Source organism: Monodon monoceros, unplaced genomic scaffold (genome assembly GCF_005190385.1).
Source record: "Monodon monoceros isolate NGI ecotype Baffin Bay Population unplaced genomic scaffold, NGI_Narwhal_1 Super_Scaffold_12, whole genome shotgun sequence".
NCBI lineage: Eukaryota > Metazoa > Chordata > Mammalia > Artiodactyla > Monodontidae > Monodon > Monodon monoceros.
This window is the reverse complement of record NW_021703768.1, coordinates 75,901,135-75,914,152: the sequence shown is the minus strand read 5'-3', so window position 1 is coordinate 75,914,152 and position 13,018 is coordinate 75,901,135. Positions and strand designations below refer to the sequence as shown.

The 13,018-nt window shown below is 33.2% G+C and overlaps 1 protein-coding gene across 5 annotated transcripts in view; it reads left to right on the top strand.

Annotated features, from left to right (window-relative positions):
* Positions 1 to 13,018, top strand: part of FAM172A (family with sequence similarity 172 member A) — a 426,299-nt gene that overhangs the window by 101,019 nt on the left and 312,262 nt on the right. For 3 of the 5 annotated variants that reach the window (XM_029218731.1, XM_029218729.1, XM_029218730.1), the window contains 2 exons: positions 822 to 887; positions 5,979 to 6,170. In XM_029218731.1, coding sequence (XP_029074564.1) covers positions 822 to 887; positions 5,979 to 6,170 — 258 coding nt within the window. The remainder of the gene's footprint in view (positions 1 to 821; positions 888 to 5,978; positions 6,171 to 13,018) is intronic. The other 2 variants (XM_029218732.1, XM_029218733.1) reach the window with 1 other exon arrangement.

Below are 13,018 nucleotides of genomic sequence, written 5' to 3'. Positions count from 1 at the left end.
ATGTAGACATCTTTGGGGAGCCATGTTTCTGCCTAATATAACCGGTAGTACTAACTGGTGCCTCGCTTTGCTGGATCAGTTTTCCTTTTCTGTTTGGAATACCTCTGACTTTTCCCTCTTTGATTCATGGAATACAAAAGAAGTGTTAGGATTCAGCAGAGTCATGATAGTACTATATTAGATATAATACCTATAGGGAAATTATAGGGAAAAGAGAATTCTAGAAATACTAAAAAAAGGAAAGTATGCTTACAGAGTATTGCTTTGTAAAATAGAAAGTCCTTGTGTATTTTTGTGTTTATATTAACTATTTCGAATCCTTAGTATTAAGGTCCATAGTTATTCAGTACACAGCAGCAGGAAGTAAACCAGTAAAGAGCCTCTTAATTTAAATTTTTTTTAATTTATTTTTAAATTTATTTATTTATTTTGGGCTGTGTTGGGTCTTCGTTTCTGTGTGAGGGCTTTCTCTGGTTGTGGCAAGTGGGGGCCACTCTTCATCGCGGTGCGCGGGCCTCTCACTATTAGGGCCTCTCTTGTTGCGGAGCACAGGCTCCAGACACGCAGGCTCAGTAGTTGTGGCTCACGGGCCCAGTTGCTCCGCGGCATGTGGGATCTTCCCAGACCAGGGCTCGAACCCGTGTCCCCTGCATTAGCAGGCAGACTCTCAACCACTGCGCCACCAGGGAAGCCCAAGAGCCTCTTAATTTAATATGAAAATATTCCAAGATAGATATTCAGAGCAATAAATTTTAATAATTTATGTGAATTTTGATAATGGACAACTTTGCATCTTAATATGTTATTTCTTTCCTACTTAGATCATCACGAAGTATGTATACGAGCTCCTGGAAAAGGACTGTAATTTGAAAAAAATATCTATTCCAGTAAGTCCAATTTTTAAAAATATTTATAGTTCCAAATAAAATAGTTTTCAATTCAGAAGAAAACTTTTGTTTTAGGTTAACTGTGATAAGTTTAAATGTTAAGATCCTAGTGTTTTGATATTGATAAAGAAAATATTAAATTCCTGTCATTATATCTCATCTCATTGTTCACAATAGTTCTTAAAAAGTAATATTCTTCAGTGTAAAGAAAAACTGATTTCCAGTCTTTTTTGAAAATGATGACACAAAAGGACTACCCTTTCCTCTACCTTTTCTCATTTCATTGCTATAATTTATTTTTACGTATTTATTTGAAGTAAACCAGCATTCCTTTTCTTGCATTAGACATTCACCATCGCTTTAATTATTTCTTGATTTTTTTTTAATTATATGTTTTATTTCTCTGTTATTTCCTCTGCACATCCCCAGATTCACCCCTGGTGCTTCGTGTTTCATAACACTACTCATCTCTTTTTTGGTAGAACACTTTTTTGAAGTTTTGCACATTTTGCCATTTCAGAGTGAAAAAGTTTGAAATTTGTTCTGTGATTCAGCTTCTCAAAAGAACTTTTTTGTTTTTAATGGAAAACATGAAATATTAAATGTTTAAATGAAGAAATAGTAACCTTATGTGTGTATTGATGGTAGACTAGATGATCTTTAAGGTCCCTGACAACTCTCTGATTTTACAATCTATATGAATCTCCAAGACTTCATGAAAGTAATTTATTTAAGGCACAAAACTTTGAATATTGATAATTTTGTTTACATGAAATTTTGCATGAAATTTTAAAGTTCTTTGGGCAGTGTTATTCTACTATGAATTGGAGGGTTTGAGGATTTTTTAATGCTATCCATCCTCCCAAATTAATTCCATAAGTTGATTTTTTTTAAAAAGAAATCTATTTTATATTTAATTTTCTATAGGCAGTCTCAAGTACTAGGTCACATTGTTAATCATTTATTCATTCATTCAACAAATATTTACTTTAGGGTACCAGGTACTGTTCCAAGTGCTAGTGACATAGCAGGGAATAAAATATTCAATATTATTCCACGTAATGACTAGGCCAACCCTTGTTTTTTTGAAACCTTTCCTTCCTTTTGAATTATGTGAAAACCAAGATTTTAGTATCTTTTGGGGAGTGAATATAAAAGTCTTTTTTGGATTCAAATCTCTTTTAGTTTTGACTTTAGGTCTAGTGTCTTACTCTATTAAAACTATATATTGAATTTTGTCTTCTGGAAAGTTAAGGTAGAATTTTGTCACTTTGTCCAGTCTTCTTTTCTTGTTAATTCTGTTTCTTTCGAAGTTTCTGAAGAATGATATTTAAAGAGCCTTAGGTTAATTCATTGTTACAGCACAATTAATATTGAGTCCTTTAACTCCGTAATACTTCTAGTTCCATGGAACCTTTAAACTCACTTTAATTCCCTAGATTTCTAGAACAAATTACAAGATAATTGGCCATATCTCTCATGTTATATGATTGCCGTTCATTAATTTTCTTTATAGAAAGCCTGAGATTAGATTTAGAAGGACTTCGATTATTTTCCTCTTTTTTAAATTTAGACTATAAAGTTACACAGAGGGAGTTTTACGTTATATGAGACCTATAACAACCTTCATGTCCATTTTTGGTTAGTAAAGATTCCCTAATTTTATAAACATTAAGGAAACAAGAAAATTTTTATTTTAGGAAGTTTATCTCTCCTTAGATTATCATCACATATTTTATATAGTTGTGAATTTTTCTTCCCTAAGTATTAGTTTTCTCCTGAGTTCTCTTAAATCCCAAAGCTAGCAGTGAGAGTGGGGTTTTTTTGTTGTTGTTCAAAGTCATTTTTTTTTACTACAGGAATACCACCAAACTTTTTTTTCCTGATGATAAACTAAGTTTTAGTGTTACAGTTGAAATATTTAACAAAGAAAGAAAAACTTTTTTTTTTTAAATGACAGCACTTCGTGGAAGTCCGTGATTGACAGATCATGATCATGTCTCATGTTTACTTTCCACCTCACATAAATAGGTACAAAATATTCTCCATTTTAGTATCTCACACTTGTGTAGAATACTGGATACATGAATTTAGCTTGACTACAGATTTGCATTCAATTTATTCAGTCATATTTAAATAAATATCAAAATTAGTGATTTTCATAAGTATCCCAAAGTGAATTAATTGCTAAAAATTGTTTGGTGCAGTCTCACTGACCAATTGGCCTTTGAGGTTGATTTGTCTCTAACCTGAGGTGGTACACTGGAATGACCTTTATGTGTATTCCTTAATGAAAGCTCATCTTAGTAAATTACCATTGTTTGAAGATAAATGGCCTTGGAACAACCATTTCAAAACTTAAGTTAATGAAGGAAAAATTATTTTATTCATATAGATATTTTTCTATTTTAAATTAGCACTAATTTTACACAGAGTAAATTATAGCCACCAGCTGCAGACTCACAGTTCTGCATTATATTGAGATGAATATGTCAATGACCAGCTTAAATACTGTTCTTATTCCTTAATCATTAATACCATTACATTGTTCATTTTCATTTTTTTTCCTTAAATACTCTGACATTCTGATATTTTCAAAGTCAGCATATCTGGATGTTCAAGTAAAACATTTATTCATTTGTTCATGGCTGCCTTGACTTGTAGCCCCTTAAAAAATTCTTGAACAGTGGTATGATATAAAAAAACACATGTTTATCTTCAGAAAATAAGTACTTTTCCAGTTTTAAAGTGATTACTGTGGAATTTAAAGTGCCAACATTCCATTGCTTAAAAAATTGACTCAGGTGCTTGGTAACAGGGGACTTAGTATGATGGAAAAAAGAAACAGTGATCAGCACCTGCTGGAAAGTCTATAGCTAGGGGTTTTTTCATTAAGATAAACAGATGTCCATTTCCATACATTCCAGAATCCATTAAGGCCTCACTGACTTTAAGAGACTCTTTTATTTGTGCATATTTAGACATACTTTTTGGTAAATGAATGACTGGAAACCTCTGTAGCCTCTTTTTTATTTTTCACTGACAGCTTTGCTTTTTAATTTTTTCTTTTGTTCTTATCACCATTTTCTTTTTTTAAGCCATTTTAACTGAATGATTCATCTGCTTTCATATAATGTTCCTAGGTAAAAGGGAGTTTTTTTTCTCAGAGTTGGCTTTCGTCTGTCTCCCATCCACTTTTCTTCCTCTGTGACTTCAGTCATATCCATTGTCATCATAGTAATTTGTTTATTCTAGACGTCACATGCAAGTGAAGCTAATGTGGTAGTGTTATACTTCATACTTCTCTTACTGCATATTTAATTACTACTAATAAAGATACAGATATGCCATTTTAATTCTAAGCATTGTGTAGTTCTTTTAAAATTCTTTGTAGTCATGCATTCATTTAATCTTCCATTTGTGCTTTCTGAACCAGGCAAGTATTGTAAGCAGTTAAGAGGATGCATTATTTAGTTAAATGCCTTTTATCTAAAGGAATTCACTAGTGATGCTTGATAAGATTCTTTATTCCAAAAGTTCATTCATTCTTATATAAATGAGTGCCTACAATGTGCCAGCCTTTCTTCTAGGCATTGGGAATGTAGCTGGAGACAAACAAAGGTCTATGCCTTCCTGGACTTACATTCTAGTGGAGGGAGCAGATGGTAAATAATAGAATATTATTAAAAGCATATTAGATTGTGTTATGTGCTATGGAGGAACATAAAACAGAATGGGACTAGGGAATTCTTGGGGAAGTGTTTAAATGGGGTGGTCAGAGAAGGCTTCACTGAGAAGGTGGTATTTTTTTCTTAAACCCTGTGGCCGTGCTCTTCTTGCTGAAATAATTACCTTTTGTGCTCTGTTTACACAACTGGCTAAGCATCCATTACTGACACCAATCTGATTGTTTTAGAAACAGGGAAATTTAAAATTTTTTGTGTGTCCCAGGAGTAGTGACTGGGAACATTTGGAATCCAAGGCATTTTTTGGTATTGAGTTTCTTTCTTTCTTATTTTGGTAATTTTATGAATCTATATTGTTGATGAAGTGAAGTGCTATTGCATTACCCAGCATGTGGATTGACTTTCTCTATTTGAGGAGGTGTTTATTACCAGCTGTCAAGATTTTAACTTGGCTCTGACCTGGTTGCACAAAGGCTGCCATTCCTAGTTACTTGCCACTGCTGATGTGGAATACCACTCAGTGCATGCCATGGCATATGTAATAAGAGGTTGGGAAGTTATCCCTTTCTAAAAGTCTTTTGAATCTTTCAAATCTAAATCATACATCATCTAGTATAAACCTAACTATTAAGTGTAATCAAAATGACTAAGAATGTTCACTTTTCATACCATAAATAACTAGTACATAAAATAAGGTTATCAAAGTATACAAATAATATTCCTTCATAAAATAATTGTTATATAATCCTGTGTTCATACTCTGAATGAAATTTCAAAGTCCATTTACACAGAACAGTTGGTGTTTGAATTTTTAAATAGTTCCCCCTCCTACTGTTGTTAAAAGCTTAGTAGTTTTCCTTGCTAATATATGGTTTTCCAATATGTGCATTCTCCAGCTGGGTTTTTCTGGTTTTTATTTTAGGTGCAGCATATTTCTATTATAACTTATAGGCTTAATAGCTGTGTGACCTTGGGCGAGTTATTTAAACTCTCTAGGCTTCAACTTCTTCATCTATAAATGAATATAATAATAGTGCGACCTTAACAGAAATAATATTTTTTAAACATTTAGCATAGTATCTAGATCATAGGAAGCACTTAAAAATTAGTTATTCTTTATAATGATAATATAATATTAAATATACAATAATAATGGAGAAAGACATATTTCCAGTATTCTTTTTTCATATTTTTATATGTTTAAATTACTATCATGTCTTTTTTTGCTCCTCTACCTTATATATAATTATCAATCTCTAATGAAAATTTTATTTTAAAGTTTTTTTACGTCTATAATTCTGTAATAGTCATTCTATAATTTATAGTAACCATTAGTTGTTTTCTCATTTGTGTCTAAACCTGATCAGAAAACATTTATTTATTATTTAATTTTTTTTAATTACAGGTAGATGCCACTGAGAGTGAACCAAAGAGTTTTATCTTTATGAGTGAGGATGCTTTGACAAATCCACAGAAACTGATGGTTTTAATTCATGGTAGTGGTGTTGTGAGGGCAGGTCAGTGGGCTAGAAGGCTTATTATAAATGAAGATCTGGACAGTGGCACACAGATACCTTTTATTAAGAGAGCTATGGATGTAAGTGCAATTTCCTTTATTTTTTTTTGGCATTTTATAGCTCTGTTTTAGTATGTGTTATAAATTATTTTATCATGTCTTTTAAAAAGTCTTTCCTAAACATAGTCTTATCTTTAAATTGTTCTTATTTATTTTATTTGTAGTGAAAGATTATTCTGTATTATTTTGCCTTTACAACAAGAGCAAAAACGCATCTTAAGTATACAAAGATTTAGATAAAATCTTTGAAATGAGTATTTTCAGTTCTAAATTTTTTCATTTCTTATTACATAAAATATCAGTTAAATTATCAAATACTTATGAATATTATTGAAAATACTTCTGAAAAAAATCATGACTGCTTTTGTAAATCTCTGCCTACCTGATTTAGTGAAGTTAGAGACTAAAGGAATTCTGCTACCTTTAAATTAATATCTTATTCTTAAAAAAAAAAGAGTTGGAATAACTCAGTGTTTTTTTGTCATTAAAAAATAAAAACAAAAAACAACTCTTTAGAGCCCACAAATGTAATGCTTTATGAATAAGACAAAGACATACAAAATGGTAAATTACAGTATTTACTGAATTACTTTCTTCTTACTTGAATTTCAACTTTTTAGAAATTGGTGTTTTAAAATTGTGTTCAAGGTTTTCTTTCCTGTAGTGGTGAAATTTCTTTTTCTGACCTAGCTTTGTTACATCTTAATATTTGGTGACTTGTTTTACTGTCTTATTCTTAAGTTCTGCAATGAATAGTTAAATTTTGCAAAGTTGGTTTTCTTTCACATATAAGCAGAGGTTTTCTTCAGAAAAATAAAGGTAAAGTGACATCTTTACTTATAAAAGGTTAATATAATAATGGAAAGTTATCACGTATGCTTTATAAGAGCTACATTTTTGTAATTAAAAGTGGAAAGATATTATTTGATACACTTATGATTGCAAAGGTCAAAGATATGTTTCCTACTTTAACTCTGAAATGATAAGAGTAAAGCTCAGCCCAGCTCTTAAAGAATATTTTGTTAATAGATTTTGAGGCCCTTAAAATGCTGCAAGTAGAATTTCATAGGTGAATTGTGTATTTTTTTTTCAGTCCTCATGGATGTGCAAAGAACACAAAGACTACTTTTGATGCGTTGCAAACTTCGATAGTGTGTTTTTTGGTAGAATTTAAGTAACTAAAATAAATTTATTTAAACTGTTTCATATTTCAGGTTGTGAATAGTGAAATGAACTTACTCTCTGGCACATTAGTTAGTGGTTAGAACAGATGCTGTTGATGTATTTTAAGAACTTTACATGTGAAATGTGATCACAATTTGGTGAATATTTGAACATACAATTTAGTAAAGAAAATCAGATGTTTGTACAAACACGTGCTTGGTGAGATACTTTATGTAAATTATATTGTCTGTGCTACTAGATCAACTAAGCCTTTCCCATTCTAGAATATTTTATTGTTGTATAGAGTTTTTTGAAGTATAGGGAACTACAGGGCTATAGAGTATAGAGTATAGGGAAAGCCATCCCAAATACCTTTGAACAAACTATCTGTTGAGATCCTAAACAAGAGGGAGGAGGTTTATCAGTAACATTAGAATAGTCAGTCATTTTGTCCTTTTAAGTAGGAATAGTGGGGGATAACAGCATTTCATTGCCTTGCCATTTTTGTGCTTTTCTCAGAGCAGCTCAGGGTTCCTTGAAATAAAGCAGCTGATTTCTAAGTTCTTTAGTATTTAGTGTATGTTGTGTACTTTGAAAAGTTTAGTTTATATACTTTATTCTCAATTTTATGAACTTTATTCTGGTAACTTTCTACATGGTGAACATTTAAAAATGGATATCTTTTTAATTCAGATAAAGTGATTTTATTACTTTGACTTTACTTTTTCATGGTGTTTCTCTGGTAATTCTTCAAGGGCTGCTCTGTGTTTGTGTGTGGCTGGAGGGTGCGGAGACAGGTGGGGGAAAGGATGGTATTTTAGGAAGCAGGAAGAGGAAGACTAACAAGGAAAAAGAAGTCTCATTCTTTTTAATCAGATTACTCCTACATGTTTTTATTTTCTGGACTTTTTTCTAAAATTGTATTTAAAGAAATGTTTCCATAGTTTACAAAGGGCTGGGAGCCACTACTCTGTTTTCCATGGTCTGTCCATTTTCATGTCACAACTGCAGTAAATTCTGACATTTTTCAGGCCAGACAAGATTATCTCTACTCAGTGTTGTTAATAATATTTATGCTATATTCCTTGCAGATTTTTAGTATAAGATTAAAGGTCCTAAAATAGGAGTCATATCATGGTAAGGTTAAAACTTTTTTCCAACACTAGAACCCTGCCTCTACTGGACTGTTTTGTAAAAAAAACAAAACTTGTGTTTGAATCTGTGGAGCCACTTTGGTTGAAGCTGAAGTGAAGATTGGAACCATTCTCACAACAGCACCTGAGATTTATTCCCTGACCCTGGGGCTCCATAGATGACAGTTTAAAAACTACAGATACTCTAATCCTTGCAGTTTACTTAAGAACTTTATTATTAAAAATGTATTAAGATTTCTTGTTGGAGAAATAGTACATATCAGATAAATGCCCACAGTGCTTCTCAGGAGGCCATAGCTAATATTTCCAGTGCTTAAAAATCTTAATTGCATAATATATTAATTGGAGTAAGAAACAGTATATCATATAGCCAAGTACTAATTATTCAGTGTCTGATTGTGCAGTTTGAGATTTTCTCATACTTATTTCTTCTTTGATCTTTTCAGGCATTTTAGTTGATCTCCATAAAAGGGGCAAGGAAAATAGGTGACAATTCATTTCATTACTAATTGCAGGGGTGGTACAGGGGTACAAAATTTAAGGGGTCAGTCACTCTCATGATGTGCAGTCCTTGTAGGACCGTGAGAGCGAGTGCCTCCTTAAATTTCGCACCGTAGACATGTCACCGATCTCTCCCTATCCAGGCTTTGACTGATTGAGATGTATATACTGTCAAAAAGTTTCATGGGGAGCAGTTTGGAAGCCCCTGGTCCAGGAAGTCAGATTTTTACCATGCATCAGAATCACGTGGAGGGCTTCTTGAAACAGATTGCCCTGTTCAGATCCCAGGTTTTAATTCAGAAGGTCTGGTTGGGGCCTGAGAATTTACATATCTGAGAATATCTCAGGTGATGCCAGTACTGCTCATTGGGCACCACACTAGAACCATTGGCGTAGGTAATACTTTTTGGATTGGTTGAGAATTTATATATACTTTTCAGGCTTTAGGTGTAATGCATAAGGTGGGACTTGATGGCAATTATACTTAGTGTGACAGAGGATGAGAAGTTCTAGAAAATGTTTTATAATAAAATCAGTGAAGTAAAAGTTTAAATTATAAAGAGTACTCTCAAAGTACAAGTGATTCATATCCAACATGACTTAAAATTTTTTAATTTTAATAAGTTTTTGAGAATTCTGATAACTTGACTAAGCCTACGTTGTTTTCTAATTTCTCATAGCTGGATTATTCAGAAGAATCTACTATTTCCGTAATTACTTACTTTGCATATAATTTTCATACTGTTATATCTAAGTTTTTTAAATTAATGCTATTTTTATCAATGTAATGTATACAATTTGGGTTCTATAACATGGTGGACTGAGTTAATTGTCACTTGTCCCTCCCACTAAACACCCATAAAAATAATGGAATAAAACATAGCAACAACAAAAATATTAAAGACCTAGTTATGTTCAAAAGATAGAAAAAGAATCTTTAAATTCCTGACTACAAGAAAGAACTTAAAACCCCAGTGGTAAATCCCTGGAGGGTGTGGCACCCCGAAGGTGATATTTGATGAGATATAAGACCTAGGCCCCAAGGGGTCCACAGCACAGCTTTGAGCCTGAGAGGCAGGATCTAAAACTAAGACCCTGGAAGCTTCTGCCTTTTTAGTTTTTAGAGGTGCAAAAGTTAGTTTGCCAGAGGTGCCAGGTGGGGTAAATAAACAGCCTCCCCTGAGATATAGAAGCCATAGATCCTAACCCAAAGGTGGATTTAGATTTGCAGTTTGAATTGAGACAACTTATTTAGTGTGGGAATCTCAAGCAGTGTAAATTCATGTAAAAATGGACTTTGGACTGATGAAACTTCTGGGTTACCAAGTGGAAACAAACATAAAAGTGCCAAGAGCAGCACTTTACAATTCAGGGTAAATCCCTAATGAAGAAGAATTTGTAGTCAGAAACTAAAAATTATTTGAGGAAATGATTCATTACAAAGAAAAGTCAAGTCAAGCAAAACTATCAGGCATCGTTGAAGAGAGTTAGTAAATTAAAAGTTAGCATTGGGGAATACAGTATATAGAATATAGCAGAGAAAACCTGAGAAAAAAATTATGATAGATAAAAAGTCATGGAGAATAGAATGAGATCTAATAATCCTCTAATAGATGTTTCAGAAAAGCAATAGGAAAGAATGGGAGAAAAAGCAATATATTAGTGGTAGAGTGTTTATGAGAATAAAGACACAAATCTTTGTAGAAGAAGCATGGCATATCTTGAGCAAGACAGATAAATCTACACTTAAAACTTATTAAAATAAAACTGTAGAACATCAGAGGATACAAACATATAATCTTAAAAATCAAGTAAAAACAAATGACATACATCAAAATAAAGGTTATCCTTTCCTAATCCTTCCTCAGCTGTTAGTTCTGTTCCCTAGATGTAATAACTCTCAATACTTTTTGGTTTTAATTATATTCTCTATATCAACATTTTTTAATTATAGTGCTGTCTCTTGATTTATCAGTCACTTTCTTTTATGGCACATAAGAATCTCTTTCCCATTCCCACAGTTTTTGGATTAATTCAGCAATCAAGCTTTACAGTATTACTACTACTTTAATATTGCTTATGACTGAACCAAGTAGGTACTGTGGTTGCTACTCATTTCTGCTACAAGTTTATTTTCATAGAATTAATAATTTCCTAACTGTTTTCTGTTTTCTTTGTAATAGTTGTTAATTCTGATTGGCCTTTCTAATTTTTTACATGGTTAAATTTATCAGATAATCTTATGGTATGTTCTTCTGGAGAGCTCTCTTTTGGAACTCTGTGGACTTCTGTCCCAATCTTGACTGGTCACTTTCTAAGCCTGCCTCCCTGTCTCTCTTCCTGGGACTCCACTTAGATTCTCTCTGGTGTTTGACCTCCTATTTCCTTGATCTAATGACCGTAGTTTTTTGGATATATGCTCTCATTTTGTTGGAATCATCAAAGAGGGAATACGAGATCAATTTTTGAAACCTAGTATTTATGAAAAATACCTTTATTTTACTTGCTCACTTTATTTTCATAATTCATCTAGTCATAGAATTCCAATCTGAATATCATTTTCATTCTGAAATTTGAAGGTTTTGTTTCATTGTTGTTTTACTTGCAGTGTTTTAATTGAGAAGTCCAGTACCATTCTGATCTTGAATCCTTTTGTTTCCCTCCACGGAAGCTTCTTTTCATTCTCCCTGGTTTTAAGAAATTGAATCATACTGCTTTTGAGAAGGTTTCTTGGTGTGGGTTTTTTTGATTCATTGTGTTGGGGATGTGGTGATTCCTTTCATTCTGTACTGCACATTCATGATTCTCAATTCTGAGAATATTTTGTTGTGTTGTTTCTTGATAATTTTAATCTTCTCTTTTTCTGGAATTTTCATTTCATTTGGACTGAGCCTCTAATTGTCTTATCTAATTGACTATACTTTCTCTTATTTTCCATCTATTTTTGCTCTAGTTTCTGGGAGGTTACCTACTTTTTCTTTTAGCCCTGTAGAAATTTTAAAGTTCTTTCATCATATTTTGTTATGGAGCTCTCTCTTTATTCATTTTGCAGACTTCTGCACAGTACACCTGATTTGAGCTCTGTGTCTCTCTCTTCCCCTTTCCTGATCTGATGTCCTTCTAGTCCTTCTCTGGATAAATTTCTCTAATGGAAAAACCACTGATCTCTGACAGGGTTGGCTGTGCAATGTGAGATTTTGACCCGTGTTTTGGTTTTCAGGTTTTGGTTTTTTGGTTTGTTTGGCTTCGGGGGGATGGGTAACTGCATCTTATGTGAACTTACGACTACTACCCCTGTTTTTAGACTCAAGCCCTACCTCTACTTTCCAAGAAAACTGGCACCCCGAATTTTGAGTTTCTCTGAAATTCTGTGGGTGGGTTGGCTTGCTTCTAGTTATTATTTATCTCCAGAGGCTTAAGTTAGAATTTCCTCTGTAATACCAAACAAATTCCATCAGCTTATTGTCTTCCCATTAGTTTCGTCCTGATGGGTTAATACCGCCCCTACTATAAAATATATTTTTATTTAATTTTTAAATGGCAATATATTCACATGGTTCAAGAATCAAATAATATATGAAAGTGTACAGTGAAAAGTAAACCATCCATATTTTTTAAAACTAATATTTTAGTGTGATTTGTGGAAGGAGTAGAGATAATCAAAAGAATTCAGTATAGCATTTTAATTACGTTTTTATGTGGTTATTCCAATGATAGGTAGTCCCTTTACAACTCATATCTTTTTTTTTTTTTTTTTTTTAATTTTTGGCTGCATTGGGTCTTCGTTGCTGCGCGTGGGCTTCCTCTGGTTGCGGCGAGCGGGGGATACTCTTCGTTGCGGTGCACGTGCTTCTCATTGCGGTGGCTTCTCTTGTTGTGGAGCACAGACTCTAGGTGCGCAGGCTTCAGTAGTTGTGGCACGAGGGCTCAGTAGTTGTGGTCTGCAGGCTCTAGAGCGCAGGCTCAGTAGTTGTGGTACACAGGCTTAGTTGCTCAGCGGCATGTGGGATCTTCCCGGACTAGGGCTCAAACCTGTGTCCCCTGCATTGG